General features: G+C 37.3%; 1 protein-coding gene across 1 annotated transcript in view; it reads left to right on the forward strand.

Moving 5' to 3' along the window:
- The window catches only part of ZFC3H1 (zinc finger C3H1-type containing), a 56,986-nt gene extending 41,811 nt beyond the window's left edge, over positions 1–15,175 (forward strand). The window contains exons 25-35 of the mRNA XM_039471836.2: positions 2,881–2,986; positions 3,068–3,266; positions 3,793–3,887; positions 9,289–9,399; positions 9,663–9,767; positions 9,901–10,066; positions 11,168–11,268; positions 13,008–13,109; positions 13,769–13,808; positions 14,105–14,167; positions 14,297–15,175. Coding sequence (XP_039327770.1) covers positions 2,881–2,986; positions 3,068–3,266; positions 3,793–3,887; positions 9,289–9,399; positions 9,663–9,767; positions 9,901–10,066; positions 11,168–11,268; positions 13,008–13,109; positions 13,769–13,808; positions 14,105–14,167; positions 14,297–14,434 — 1,226 coding nt within the window. The 3' untranslated portion in view covers positions 14,435–15,175. The remainder of the gene's footprint in view (positions 1–2,880; positions 2,987–3,067; positions 3,267–3,792; positions 3,888–9,288; positions 9,400–9,662; positions 9,768–9,900; positions 10,067–11,167; positions 11,269–13,007; positions 13,110–13,768; positions 13,809–14,104; positions 14,168–14,296) is intronic.
- The last annotated feature ends 962 nt before the right edge of the window (positions 15,176–16,137 follow it).

Genomic DNA, 16,137 nt, shown 5'->3' on the forward strand with positions numbered 1-16,137 from the left:
AAAAGAAGTATATGGCCTAGTCAGAAGATAAAATCTGTATATTTGTCATAATTATTATACATCCAAGGCCGTATAACTGTTTGCTGGTATATAGTCTAAATTGTATGCCACATAAAAGAGATTAGGGCCGGGCACAGTGTCTCACGCCTGTAACCCCAGCACTTTGAGAGGGCCAGACGGATGGATCACCTGAGGTCAGGAGTTCGAGACCAGCCTGGCAAATGGTGAAACACCATCTCTACTAAAAATGCAAAAATTAGCCAGACGTGGTGATCCACACCTGTAGTTCCAGCTGCTGGGGAGGCTAAGGCACAAGAATTGCTTGAATCTGGGAGGCGGAGGGTGCAGTGAGCTGAGATCATGCCACTGTACTCCAGCTTGGGCAACAGAGTAAGACTCGGTCTCAAAAAAAAAAGGAGAGACTAGGATCTGTGATTTATGGAATTATTTGATACAGGCCATGAGCCCAAAGGGAAGAGATTATTTTAGATTGGCATGATCGAGTAAGTCTTCATAGAAGAATTGGGAAATGTAGCTAGATGTTTCATGAAGCATGGCTATCGATGTGACATAGAGGGTTTCCTAAGAGATGGGGTGGGGGACCCTTGTCTTATTTATCATTTTACTCCTAAGGGCCTATAAGGATGTCTGGCAAAATAGTAAGTACTTAGTAAATGCTCGTTAAATACCCCATGAAAGAAGGAAAGAAAAGAAAGGATATTACTGTTACGGGAGCTAAATAAACAAAAAGCAACAAGCAGATGGGAGTTTATGCAATGGATTTGAAGTGTGATTGGGAAAAGGGATAGCTCTTATCAAACTGAGAATTCTGTACTGGACAGTAGTAGTGATTAAACTTGGTAAGTAGAATGATACTTGATTTTCAAGAATCTTAAAAATGTAGTAGACTTGATGGCAGTAGAGGTTCTTTAAGAAAGAATATGCTTGAAGAGAAGTTATACTAATGTTAGGAAAACCAACTGGAAGCTGATGGCAGTAACTGAAGTACAAGAAAAGTATCCTAGGAAGGAGACTATTTGTTAGAGACATTAAGTTATCACAAAGAAATATAGGGGACAGATTAAATGTCATGGAAGAGGAGAGGAATAATCAAAGAAGATTTCAGGGTTTTGAGACTGGGAAAAGGAAAGTGTCATTAACAGAAAACTGGTCAGTTGGGAAGACTGATTTTGATGGTAGGAGTAGTTTTTGTGATTGTAATTGGTCATTCAAGTGGCAATGATTGTTGGTGGTAGGAAAAAAGGAAGTGAATATTGGCCATGCATGGTGGCTCACACCTGTAATCCCAGCACTTTGAGAGGCCAAGGCAGGCGGATCATCTGAGGTCAGGAATTTGAGAACAACCTGGCCAACATGATGAACCCCTGTCTCTACTAAAGATACAAAAATTAGCTGGGCATGATGGCTCATGCCTATAATCCCAGCTACTCAGGAGGCTGAGGCAGGAGAATTGCTTGAACCCAGGAGGTGGAGGTTACAGTGAGCCGAGATGGCTCCACTGCACTTCAGCCTGGGCAACAGAGTGAGACTCCGTTTAAAAAAAAAAAAAAAAAAAAAGGAGCGGAGGTGGGCATGGTGGCTCATGCCTATAATCCCAGCACTTTGGGAGGCCAAGGCGGGCGGATCACAGGGTCAGGAGATCGAGACCATCCTGGCTAACAGGGTGAAACCCTGTCTCTACTAAAAATACAAAAAATTGGCTGGGCATGGTGCATGTGCCTGAGTAGCTGCAACTACAGAGTTCCAGCTACTCAGGAGTCTGAGACAAGAGAATCACTTGAATCTGGGAGGCGGAGTTTGCAGTGAGCTGAGCTTGTGCCACTGCACTCCAGCCTGGGCGGCAGAGCAAGATTTTGTCTCAAAAAAAAGAGAAGTGGACCAGTGGATTTTAAGTGGACAATTACCAAGACATAAGTGGATTTGAGTGTTATTCACATAGAAGGTTACTTTGTTACAGTGTGTTTTACAGTTTTCATAATGTGCTTTTGAAGTGAATTATGTAGTAGTTGAAACTATGAGATATTTTCTCTGCAGAAATGAGATTTCAGAGCATAACAGTAAGGAGTAAAAGAGAGAGTAGAGTCATTAAAATGGGACTGAGAGGAAATATAAACAATCTCTTGGAAGCAGAGGCAAGAAGAAATTAGAAAGAAGGGGAAGAACACTGTCAAATGTTAATCAAATAAAATGAAGGTAGAGGTGAGCTTTTATGTTTGGTTAGATATTAGTCCTTACAAGTGAACTTCAGGAGCATAGTTTCACAGTGATTGCTTTCACTTTTAAACTCCACAGATCTTGGAAGTCATGGTAACATTGGGTAAGGAGGAAATGGTGATAGCTGTGCAAATTAAAACATCGTATGATTTAATAAGAAGCAACAAGATCAAGAAAACTCTTTACAAGGGGAAAAGTGTGTTTTGACGGAGTAAGAAAAGGATCTAGTTTAGGGAGAGAGATTCAAATGGCTGTGGGGCAGCAGAGCAAGACCTTTTGCAGTGGTCATGGAAAAAAGATAATTTATTCTGTAAGTTTTTTGAGACGGGTTTTAAAGAATTTAGGATAATTTCAGAGATACTTGTTTAAATGAAAACACCGATAGTTGCTAAAGCTCATATGGGATGTCTTTATTCTTACCGGGAATGTTGAGGATAAGGAATTGAATTTTAGGATTTTGGAGATTGCCTGAAGTACTTCCTTTGAGTAAAAGCCAGAAGCTCAGTAAAGATGAGTAAGATGATGAGTGGTTAATCAAAGGAGTGGGTCATCTTTTCGCATTGGTCTCTCAGAGTTGAAGTAACACAGTCAAATATTTCATTTTATGATTAACATGATTCATGTTGTTGTGATGTTTTTGGGTAGATGCGGTGAAAGCTTGCACAGATGAGAGCCTTACTATTGAGGAAAGAATAGAGGCCTGCCTTCCACTTTACACAAACATGATTGCTCTGCACCAACTCCTGGAGAGGTACAACTTAATTGCCAAGTAGCTAACCTTGTGTTAAAAAGTGATCTTTTTATGTCTTTAGCCATTTTTTTTCTTGTTAAGGTATGAGGCTGCAATGGAGCTTTGTAAATGTTTATTGGAATCATGTCCCATTAACTGCCAGTTGCTGGAAGCCCTCGTTGCATTATATTTGCAAACAAATCAGCGTGACAAAGCCAGAGCAGTGTGGCTTACTGCATTTGAAAAATATCCTCAGAATGCAGAGGTTTTTTATCATATGTGCAAATTCTTCATCTTACAGGTAAAAAATGATGCATAATTCTTAAATATGATGTTTTTATAATTCAGATTTCCCTATCAGCCCCACCAGGAAGTGTTTCCTGGTCCTTTTACCCTTCAAGCTATGTTAGGTGTTCCTTTGCTCACTGCCATAGTTGCATCATAACACTTATTACAGTGCTTTGTAATTTTATTTCTAGTTGCTTTATGTATACTATACTAAAATTCTTGAAGGCAAGGAACATGTTTCCTCATATTTACAGTCCAACGCTTACCACAGTGCTAGATGGCTAATACAGAATTGGTGGATGAAATGCGAGCCTATGGTATATTAGAGGTTAAACTATTTAAATTGTTAGTTGAATTTAATTCAGAGAGTAAAATGTAATAAAAGTTTTCTGAATATGTCTGAAACTTACCCCTTCAACCCTTACCCTCCCAAGAAACGTAATCTAATAAGTACTTTTTAAAGGCTTTTTTCTCCCTTGACATTTTAATTAAACATTGTAAGCCTGATATATATATCCCCCTCCCTCTTTTTAAAATAGAATCGAGGCGATAATCTTCTTCCATTTTTGCGGAAATTTATTGCATCCTTCTTTAAAGCGGGGTTTGAGAAGTATAATAACTTGGATCTATTTCGGTAAGTTGTAGAATTCTTTGTAGAGGAATGAGAGAGAGCACAGTTCAGTAGAAAGATTAGTTTTTTTCTTATATGATTACATTTTAAACTGACATTTTAGTACTTGAATACGCACTTAACAGAATACTAGAAACAGAATAAATAGAACAATAAAAATGGAGGCAAGATGTAAAATTCTTTAAAACACACTATACAAAGTAAGGCATGTATTAAAACCATAGTAACTCATACTTTTTTTTTTTTTTGAGATGGAGTTTCGCTCTTGTTACCCAGGCTGGAGTGCAATGGCGCGATCTCGGCTCACCGCAATCTCCGCCTCCTGGGTTCAAGCAATTCTCCTGCCTCAGCCTCCTGAGTAGCTGGGATTACAGGCACGTGCCACCATGCCCAGCTAATTTTTTGTATCTTTAGTAGAGACGGGGTTTCACCATGTTGACCAGGATGGTCTTGATCTCTCGACCTTGTGATCCACCCGCCTCGACCTCCCAAAGTGCTGGGATTACAGGCTTGAGCCACCGTGCCCAGCCCAGTAACTCATACTTCTACTTTATTGTTATTGTTCTTAATTTTAGCACTTAATATTTTAGCATTTAATTATCCCAAGGCAATCTCAGTGATTTTTTTTACAAACTGTATTTTTATTTATTTGATTGGTCATATAAAGTGGATATAAATAATGTACCTTTTTCTTTTTTTAATTCTAAAGAGAACTGCTCTAGCCTTTGAAATATTAGGGAGTAAGAAGTTTCAGTGGATTATTTTCTCAACCATTAATTTCTTTTTCTTTTTTTTTTTTTTTTTTTTTTTTTGTGACGGAGTTTCGCTCTTGTTACCCAGGCCAGAGTGCAATGGCGCGATCTTGGCTCACTGCAACCTCCGCCTCCTGGGTTCAAGCAATTCTGCCTCAGCCTCCCGAGTAGCTGGGACTACAGGCGTGCGCCACCATGCCCAGCTAATTTTTGTATTTTTAGTAGAGACAGGGTTTCACCATGTTGACCAGAATGGTCTCGATCTCTTGACGTTGTGATCCACCTGCCTCGGCCTCCCAAAGTGCTGGGATTACAGGCGTGAGCCACTGCGCCTGGCCTCATTAATTTCTTAATAGCTCATATAGAGCTGTATTTACTGTCTTCGCTGAGAGTTCCTATTCCAACAATAAGAGTCATGGCAGATTATGAGTAATGATTTTTGGGAGGAGACTTTTAAAATTCTCTTTCCTTTGTCCTACTCCTCTCTCTTTTTTTTTTTTTTTTTTTTTTTTTTTTTGAGACGGAGTTTCGCCCTTGTTACCCAGGTTGGAGTGCAATGGCGCGATCTCGGCTCACCGCAACCTCCGCCTCCTGGGCTCAGGCAATTCTCCTTCCTCAGCCTCCTGAGTAGCTGGGATTACAGGCACGTGCCACCATGCCCAGCTAATTTTTTTTTGCACTTTTAGTAGAGACGGGGTTTCACCATGTTGACCAGGATGGTCTCGATCTCTCGACCTCGTGATCCACCCGCCTCGGCTTCCCAAAGTGCTGGGATTACAGGCTTGAGCCACCGCGCCCGGCCTGTCCTACTCCTCTCTTTAGAGGTGTTAGCAAACTTTTTTCTTCAGATCCAGAAAGTAAATATTTTAGGTTAGCAGGCCATGTGGTCTATTACCACTATTCTACTGTGTTGTTTTATTGAGAAAGCAACCATAGAAAGAAATGTAAATGAATGGTTATGGCTGTGTTTCAGTAAAACTGTTTACAAAAGTAGACGTGGTTTGCTCATCTTAAGTAAAACAGCACCGAAAAGAAAATATTTTATCATGACATACTCTATTATTTTGTATTAGGAGGAACTGAGAGAAGAAAAGACCTAAGCTGAATATCTTCTGAAAAAATTTCTTATGGAAAATACAGATGAGTGAAAATAGAATCTTAAAGCCCAAATTTTCTTAAGTGGTCCATCCACCCTAGAACTTTTTTTTTAAGAGTTGAGTCTTGCTCTGTCTCCCAGGCTGGAGTACAGTGGCATGATCTTGGCTCACTGCAAGCTCTGTCTCCTGGTTCCAAACAATTCTGCCTCAGCCTCCTGAGTAGCTGGGATTATAGGCGCTTGCTGCCACACCTGGCTAGTTTTTTTGTATTTTAGTAGAGACGAGGTTTCACTGTGTTGCCCAGGCTGGTCTTGAACTCCTGAGCTCCAGCAATCAGCCCGCCTCAGCCTCCCAAAGTGCTAGGATTACAGGTGTGAGCCACCACGGCTGGCCCACCCTAGAACTTTTTGTGAATATGGTAGTTTTATTTGAGATTTGGGGACACTGTTTCTTTCCAGACTTGAATCTTTGTATGTCCTCTTATGGTAGCAGTTTATTGACAGCGATTTTAGTGTCCTTCGAAGGGCCCTTCTTTCTGCTCTGTTACATCTAGATTAATATTTACAAATAATTACAAATGAAATAATTTTAAATGCAAAGTGATAGAAAATAATTAAACTTCTATAAGGAATTTAGAGATTTTTCAGCTTCTCCGTACTCAGTTTCTTCCTGATTTAAATTAGTTTGCTTTAACATTTCAAGCTCAGGGAAAGGATAAATTCAAGGTTTAAGCAAACTCTAGAGACTGGTTGGTTCTGATCTTCCCTTGGGTACAGAGGTAATTGGTTTAGTTTGAAAGAAAATGCTGCCAATTTCTGCCTTGGTAACTAATCAAAGATCAGATCTCGATGCCAGCTTAATTAAGCAGAATAAATAAGTGTCAATGAAAATTTGAAAATGAATTGTCTCCAAATATTATTAAGTCATCTTTATTAAATTCTTTTGTGGAAATAGTCATAATTCACTGAAAATTAAGAGAAAAAGGTATCCTGTTTATAGTTTATTTAGGCAATAGTGAAACTTTTGTTTACACCAAGATTGTACATTTCTGTTAATTTAGAAAGTCTTTTATTAGATATTAGAAAAATAATGGTAGATGAGATAATTTTTGGCATTGCCATACTTATTGTATGTTGATACAAGGTTTTAAAATTTATGAATTTTCAATGTTTATTAATAGGAGAAATCTCTTCTTAATTGGTTCAAAATATTTTTAAAATTTCGTAAGTAGAAATTGTGAAGCAGAATACTTAGCACTGTAATTTTTACCTGGAGTTGAATTCTGTCAACTCTACATGACATTTAGTGTAAAGATGACAGGCAAAAGAACTAGATAAGGTAATTTTCATGTGTTTCAAGTCAATTTGAAGATTAAGTAGATAGCCAGATTTGAAGTAATCTCTTCTGACCATCTCAGTTTTCAGTTGAGGAAAGTAAAATTCTTTGAAGTTAAGGAATTATAGTAATGTAGCTTGTCTTGGCAAAGTCAGGATGAGAACCTGACTTCTAGATGTTCTATTTCTTCTCTTTCTGGTGTGGTGTTTGTCCCCTATACAGCTTGTCTACTTTATGAAAACTTGTTCCCTTACAAGTATTATTTTAAAATTCAAGACAGGTTGTCATTTTTGGGATCAATGTATTTCCTTTAAAAACATTGTTCTTAAAGATGGTGGTTAAGTAGGCCGGGCGCAGTGGCTCACACCTGTAATCCCAGCACATTGGGAGGCCTTGGCGGGTGGATCACCAGGTCAGGAGTTGAAGACCAACCTGACCAACATGGTAAAACCCTGTCTCTACTAAAAATACAAAAATTAGCTGGGTGTGGTGGCGCATGCCTGTAATCCCAGCTACTAGGAGGCTGAGGCAGGAGAATCGCTTGAACCAGCAGGTGGAAGTTGCAGTGAGCCAAGATCACGCCACTGCATTCCAGCCTGGGTAATAGAACGAGACTCCATCTCAAAAAAAAAAAAAAAAAAAAAAAAAAAGATGGTGGTAAGTATTATACACACAGGTTTAAATACATTGGGAGAAAAATGGACTTAGTCCAGTAGAATTCTTTATTGATTGACTTCTTCAGGTCTTTAATATCCTAATAAATGTTGTAGTATTTCCCAACTTTATTTGATCATAGATCTCTTGACAGGTACCTTATGGGCTAATGTGTTATAGAATATACTTTTATGAAATCTCTAAAATTAAATGAGTTGTATGTGTGTATGGCTGTATGTGAGAGAGATTACTTTCAGATACAAGGTTTCGTAAGTCTTTTTTTTTTTTTTTTTTTTTGAGACAGGGTCTTACTCTGTCACATGGGTTGGAGCACAGTGGTGTGATCTCAGTTCACTATAACATCCACCTCCTGGGTTCAAGCTATTCTGCCACCTCAGCCTCCTGAGTAGCTAGGACTACAGGCATGTGCCACCACACCTGGCTAATTTTTTGTATTTTTTGTGGAGATGAGGTTTCACCCAAAATGTTTGCCAGGCTGGTCTTAAACTCCTGACCTCAAATGATCCACCTGCCTCAGCCTCCCAAAGTGCTGGGATTACAGGTGTGAGCCACAGTGCCAGGCCCTGTAAATCTTTTTTTTTTTTTTTTTTTTTTTTAAGAAGGAAGTACAGATTTTATGGGAAAATTTCAAATACTTGGTAGATTCATTTGTTCTTTTTAAACTAGGTTTAATTAGAAGATTATGGTGTTTTGTTTAATCTTGGGGATAGAATAAAAAAGTCATTTTACAGGCACAGTGGGTCACGCCTTAATCCTAGCACTTTAGGAGGAGGGTGGGCGGATCACCTGAGGTCAGGAGTTCAAGACCAGCCTGACCAACGTGGAGAAACCCCACCTCTACTAAAAATACAAAAGTAGCCAAGTGTGGTGGCGCATGCCTGTAATCCCAGCTATTTGGGAGGCTGAGGCAGGAGAATCCCTTGAACCCAAGAGGTGGAGGTTGCAGTGAGCTGAGATCATGCCATTGCACTCCAGCCTGGGCAACAAGAGCTAAACTCCATCTCAAAAAAAAAAAAAAACAAACAAACTTTGTAGGAGGAGAGTTTGTCATGTAGGTATAAAATAATAATATTGTGGCCAGGCGCAGTGGCTTATGCCTGTAATTTCAGCACTTTGGGAGGCTGAGGCAGGTGGATTACTGAGGCCAGAAGTTCAAGACCAGCTGGGCCAACATGGTGAAATCCTATCTCTGTTACAAATACAAAAATTAGCTGGGTGTGGTGATGCATGCCTATAGTCCCAGCTACTTGGGAAGCTGAGGCAGAAGAATCACTTGAACCTGGGAGGTGGAGGTTGCAGTAAGCTGAGATTGTGCCACTGCAGTCCAGCCTGAGTGACAGAGCAAGGCTCTTGTCTCGAAAAACAAAGAAAACCATTTTGAATAAGCATGTAATCCTAGGTATGCTATGCAGAAGAAAAGGAAGTCTCATTGCTTTCTAAAAAAAATATTTCAATGCAATTTAACTTGTAACTAAAGATTACAAAACAAAAATGTAATTTGTATGTGTGGGTGTAATTTAAAACAGTATTTGGATTTTTTTTCAGATATCTCTTAAATATTCCAGGACCAGTTGACATTCCATCGCGTTTATGTAAAGGGAATTTTGATGATGATATGTTTAACCACCAAGTTCCTTATTTGTGGCTGATTTACTGGTAAGACATCCACTGTGGAGAGATACTGCATACTAGGCCTGAATTTGCTGTTTATTATTGAATTACACTGTGTTATAATTAAGTTGATGTTAAAGTCATTGAAGCACAATTGAAGAGATGCTAAGGTTTAATACATACTAGAGAAGAAAGGTCAAGAGGAGGATTCTATTGTAATAATATCTGTAATGTTTAAAATACTTTGTCATTCCTTCACCTGATAGAATTGAATGGTAGACATATGTTTTCCTTCATTTTTTAAACAGCCTTTGTCATCCTCTTCAATCAAGTGTTAAAGAGACAGTGGAGGCATATGAGGCAGCATTAGGGGTGGCCATGAAATGTGATATAGTACAGAAGATATGGATGGAGTAAGTTTAGTTTTTCTTAATAAGAATGGGATTTGGGGATAAAGAGGTATGGTTGGGAAAGGGGTGACCAGCTTTCTTGGTGAGAGAACTACTGGCTTAGATATTCTAAATTGTAATATTTTTCTTTTGGCAGTTATCTTGTCTTTGCCAATAATAGAGCTGCTGGATCCAGAAACAAAGTTCAAGAATTCAAATTTTTTACTGATTTAGTGAATAGATGTTTGGTTACAGTCCCTGCCCGGTACCCCATTCCTTTTAGCAGAGCTGATTACTGGTCCAACTATGAATTTCATAATAGGGTAAGAACTTAAAACTTTTTTCTTTAGATGTTTTTACAAAACAAAGGGACTTTAAAAATGATAGCAAAACTCCATTTTATATCAAGAGAGCTTTTCCTAGGACGACGTTCCTAACATTCACTGTTACTCTTGACCGTGTTTCTTATTTATCTGTTCGGAGACTAGAAATAGAGCCCTTAAAGGCTCAATTGAAATAAAATATGCGTTAATTATGTTATATTTATGAAAATTTAACATTGAAGCAAAATTGAAGGAATGTTAAGGTGTAATACATATTAATGAAAAAATACATCAAAGATTGTATTGTGGTATCTGTAATGTTTTGCTTGAGTAGTTGAAAATTCTACTGATTGAAAAATTTAGTAACTTCAAAATAAGTAACAATGGACTTAGACGTTGTAGCTGCTCTTTTAATATTTTGTCAAGCAAATATAGCTATACACAAGGTATAAGAAAGCTTAAAATTAGGTAACTGCTTAGAATTCTAAAAGTAGAATCTAATTAATGATATAATTATATGATTATCTTAAAAAATTTTTTTTTTCAGAGACCACTTTCATTCAGTGCATTATAGGCTAAAAAGCTCCTTGCTAAAGTTCATTGTAGACCAAAAACATATATGTGTTTTATTTATTTTTGGTGGGGTGGTTTTTTTGCTAATCAGGATAATCAATTATTATGCTTTATACTTCTATGCCATTCTTTATCCCAGGATCTCAAACCACTTTATGGACATTAAGTCATTTACACACGGGCATTCCATGAGCAAGATGTAGCAGGTATTATTAGCCCTATGACTTGCCGAGCTATACAGCAAGTAAAGGTAGACTCAGGAATGAAAACCCGAACTCCTGGCTTCTTGTCAGTGTTCTGCCCATGGCTCTCATCACTAGACCATACTTCCTAATTCACATATGGAAAGTCACTAATAAAAATTAATGGTAGGAACTGTAACTCACAACGTCATACATTCTTATAATTTATACATTCATATCTTAAAGACCATTTTTAATGTGGTCTTAAAGACCACATTAAAACACATAGGTAATTAGGTTTCACGTTTTGGTTGCATTCATTTTTCCTCCCCCTCAACCTTTACAGGTTATTTTCTTTTATTTGAGCTGTGTTCCAAAGACCCAGCATTCCAAAACCTTGGAACGGTTTTGTTCAATTATGCCAGCTAATTCTGGACTTGCACTGAGGTAAGGAAAATTAACATTTTTTTGGTCCTCTGCCTAATGGTATAGGCTCTTCAAATAAAATTACTCTTAAAAACTTGATAAAAGTAGTCTGTTGTTCCACTATGTCCTCATAATTTCAGAGTTTTTAAGCCAATATTTAGCTATTGATTCAAAAGTCACTTTAAAAATTCTGGTCGCTTCAGGAAACCTCAAGTTACAAGGGGGAAAATAATTCCATTCAAGTAAAGTTCATCTGTGTTCCCTAAACACACACCATCTGTCTTTAGCATGTGCATTATAAGCAGTAAGCTTGTTTTCCATGGCAAGGGAATATTATTTAAGAAGTTTTCATATTTTCACGTAGGTCAGTTGCTCTCAAATATTGGAAAACATTAGAATCTTCTGGGATGCTCATTTAAAATGGAGATTCCTGACCTTGAGCCCTCATACCACATTTTTGAAGCACTGATAAGGGATTTCATATATTCAGTCAGGAGATTTTGGAGCCTTTCTTTGTAGTTTCTCTGCCCTGATAATAGCAAAAACATTTTCATCCATAAGGATTATGCCTTTTAATTCAAAAAGGTATGCTGGCCGGGCGCGGTGGCTCAAGCCTGTAATCCCAGCACTTTGGGAGGCCGAGGCGGGTGGATCACGAGGTCAAGAGATCGAGACCATCCTGGTCAACATGGTGAAACCCCGTCTCTACTAAAAATACAAAAAATTAGCTGGGCATGGTGGCGTGTGCCTGTAATCCCAGCTACTCAGGAGGCTGAGGCAGGAGAATTGCTTGAACCCAGGAGGTGGAGGTTACGATGAGCCGAGATCACTCCATTGCACTCCAGCTTGGGTAACAAGAGTGAAACTCCGTCTAAAAAAAAAAAAAAAAAAAGGTATGCTGCACGCTAATGTATTGGCTTCCACTTGTGCAGTCATTCCCACTGCATCAGTTTTATCTTTTAATCATTTTATGGATTGTAAGATGCCTAAAGTATTTATGAAATGTTCCCTTATGTTTTAAAGGATTTACATTGCATTTAGCATGTATGTGAGGAAAATTGTTTAAAAGTTTAAAAACTAAAGTTGAGACAAACATGACGGTAGTGTTTTATAATTTTCTTAGTGAGCATGCCAATGTGTAGTAGCTCATTACTGAAATCTTAGTTATGAAACACGTTTGCTAAAACGTGAAATAGAAAATGTCGTATTTTAGCATAATTTTCTATTATGATAGGCTCTTTAGAATATAAATAGTTTACTTGTTGATTTTGTTGGTAAATACCTACCTTTGTGTTTTGATACTTATTTTCTCTGGTCATCCCTGTTCTTTTTTTCCAGGAGAGTAGAGAACTGTAATAGTTATTTTACATAAATTTTAGTTAAAGAAACATTGAAGATTGATTATACTCTAAGAAAGAAAAATACAGGAAATTGTATTAGTATATATCAAGCCATTACTTTAACAAAATTTGGGGTGGGAAACAGGGACTGTTATGTGGAGGGAATGCTTTCATGTCCTATAGAAATACGTGGACCTTATTGTAGTTTGGTAAGGTGAGCATAGATTTTTACTTGACCTCTTGATAGTTTGCACATTCCTCTCTCAGGTTAATTTTTGTAAGAGGCATTCTATAATATTTGCTGGATAGCGTTTATGGAATTTAATCAAAATTTATATTTCCATCATTCTACTCATAGAGCACATTTGGGGTTCCCCATACTTGCAATGCTTTGTTCATTTTCCTGAATGTACTTTACAGGTTACTTCAACATGAGTGGGAAGAAAGCAATGTTCAGATTCTGAAACTTCAAGCCAAGATGTTTACATATAATATCCCAACATGCCTGGCCACCTGGAAAATGTAATGCAACAATCATGTACATGTTTTTATAGCTATTGCTTTTATTTATAAGGGTTGCTCCAGACAGGTAAATCTGAAATGACATCTACATATATATATATTTTTTCTTTTTTTCCTAGACAGATTGCTACTCTAGTTTAGATTTGTTTTTGGCACTTACAAACTGAAGTTTAATGAGAGTGAGTGCTCATTAAGTATTGCCTGTAAAAGCGAAAAACGTAGACTTTTAATTTTCTTTGAAGGAGAACAGTTAGGTAAAAATAACGTTATCAAACAAATCTGTTACAGACATTTTAAGACCGCCTCTTTTGAAATGTGGTGTGTCTACCCTGTTATAGTCTGATTTCTTCTTTCTTTTAAAGGTGTTAGTTCTGGTAACTAGTCTTTGACTAGTAATTATGAGAGTTTTATTTTTTTTTCCCATGAACGTTGTTTATGTTCAAGTCACTGGTCTGCTTTATTCTTGTAAAGTTGATAAAAATTGTTGAATTTTTCTTTTCACTATAGGTTTTCCTCCTTGGAAGTTTAGCCTGTTAACTTTCAGGAAGTTTTGTACTCAGATTCCCACAGTCAGTATTCTGCCAGTGGTGGTGTTTCATTTTGTTCAAAGATATATAAATTTTTCTTTTCCTTTTTCTATATTCCTTTTTTTTTCTTAGAGCCATTGCTGCTGAGATTGTTCTAAAGGGACAAAGAGAGGTAAGCCATGGTTAAATCTCAGATGGGTCACTTTTAAAAAGTTTTTCTGTCCCTTTTGTTGACCTCTCAATTTAAAAGAATTAAAGCACAGAAGTTAACATTTCATACACACTAAGAACCAGGTGGGGAAAAAAAGTAGTTGACATTTTAAGAGCACTAAATATTTGGAAAACTTCAAAACTCAACATAACCATTTTATCTCAAATGTTATTGTGAAGGACCATTCTTTAAACAGATAGAATTATGAAGCTGTTTTTCATCATGTTTTCTGATGGAATTGTGTGTATATCTTACAGGTCCACCGTTTGTATCAGAGAGCCTTACAGAAGTTACCTCTTTGTGCATCACTATGGAAAGATGTAATGCTTTTTATCTCTTATTTTATCTCGATGTTTTCCTGTAAATTTTCTGCATGTGCCATATCCATTGATGTGGTAATGCTCAGACTCTAGCTAAGTCTTACTTCTATGCTTCCCTGTCTTTTACAGCAACTCTTGTTTGAAGCATCAGAAGGAGGTAAAACTGATAACCTGAGAAAACTAGTTTCCAAGTGCCAAGAGATTGGAGTCAGCCTAAATGAGCTCTTAAATTTAAACAGTAACAAAACAGAAAGCAAGAATCACTGAACACTGGGTGCAGTCAGTTCTAAGTCCTTATAATAATTGCCAAAATTATTTGAATGATTCTTCAAGATTAGGCTGATCCCTGGCTAAGGTCTGTTTAAGGCAGACAAGCATTATTGATCATATCAAGTTCCCTACAATATCCTGTCCTCAAAACCGGAAGCAATGAACATGATCCTCTTCGGTTGGATAAATGAACTTCCTGTTTGGCCTGCTACTAGGCCCTGCCAGATTCTCATAACATCATATACGTAAGTATAGTTCCTCAAAGTGACTGACATTTATTTTAATTTTGCTTTGTTTTTGTTTTTTATTTTCTCCCCCCTTCCTTTATATTGTGTTATTCCTGATTCACTTGACACTCTCTGATGCCTGAGAGATTCCTGTTTGGGATTACAATATCCAGGGCTGTGTTTACAGTAAAAAAGCAGGCAGTCCCTTTTAGTTTTTTGCTTTTTAAATTTTTTTGAGATTCTTCATTTCAGGATTTAAAACTATAGCAGTCCATCTTAAGGAAAGTGTAACTGCCATGGCCACAAGTCTGCTAGTTGCACTTGAATGCTCTATCAGGGTTGTTTATTGCCCTTTCTACGTTCTGGACTCCTTGCCGAGACTGTTTAACTTGAAGATTAAAGAAACTATTGCAAATGCCCAGTGCATCAGAACCTAAGAGTGGTCAAATATTATGTGCAATTTTTTTGTAAAGAAATTTTAATTTATAATAAAGTTTAACAGTTTAAAGAACAGTTAATATTTGAACTGCTTTGTATTGAGATACTACTTTGTAGTATTAAAATTGTTTATATGCTTTTTTAATATAAGTTAACTTTCTAAAAACTCTTGCTGTCTTTATTCACTTTTCACACTGGTGGGAAAGGGTTGAAGTCAGAGATACTTATGCTCCTCATAACTTATAGCAATACTTTATCTCCAAACTGCTTTCCCATTAAAAAAAAAATTCAGTGACTTTAATTCATGAGAAGATGGATCCTGTTGTGAGGATCCATCTTCTCTGATCCTCCAGTGAACAGAGAGGTTTGCACTACCATTAAATTCGTTATTCTCAAATCCACAGTGTTTAGAAAGTGTCTCCCAACTGTAGTTTGAATGATTTGCCTAGTGACATGTTCTCTTATATTGAATATCAGTGTGATTGAATACAAAGGAGACCTTGCTTTTTATTTTGTTTTCATTTATATTTGGTTGTTTTAACCTTGGCAGGAAAAATGTTAATGACACACATACTGTCACAAATCTGGTCTTAAAACTATGTGCAGTTGAATCGTTAAAGGCAGAGCAGCAACCCCATGAAATACCAGGTAAACTTGTACATGTTTACATTTGTATAATGCTCACTAAATATAGAACCATATTTTGAGTCCCCAGTCTGTGCCTACCAGAGAGGGCGATTTGGCTAGTAAGTGCTGTTTAGTGGGGTCAAGAATGGAATCCATTTGTCTAGTGTCTTTGATTTAAACAAAAAGAAAGCCAGAGGCTTACTGTTTTTTTCCTAAAACCAAAAAAATGTGGGTGAAGATAGTAATCCCAGAGGAATAGTTATCTAATCATTGTATGCATTTAACTTTATATAACTTTGAAAACTTTTCTGGCTCTGATTTTTTGAAAACAGTGTGGCGATTCCTCAATGACCTAAAAATAGAAATCCCATTTGACCCAGCAATCCCATTACTGGGTATATATCCAAA

The sequence above is a fragment of the Saimiri boliviensis genome, chromosome 7, assembly GCF_048565385.1.
Source record: "Saimiri boliviensis isolate mSaiBol1 chromosome 7, mSaiBol1.pri, whole genome shotgun sequence".
NCBI classification, from domain to species: Eukaryota; Metazoa; Chordata; class Mammalia; order Primates; family Cebidae; genus Saimiri; species Saimiri boliviensis.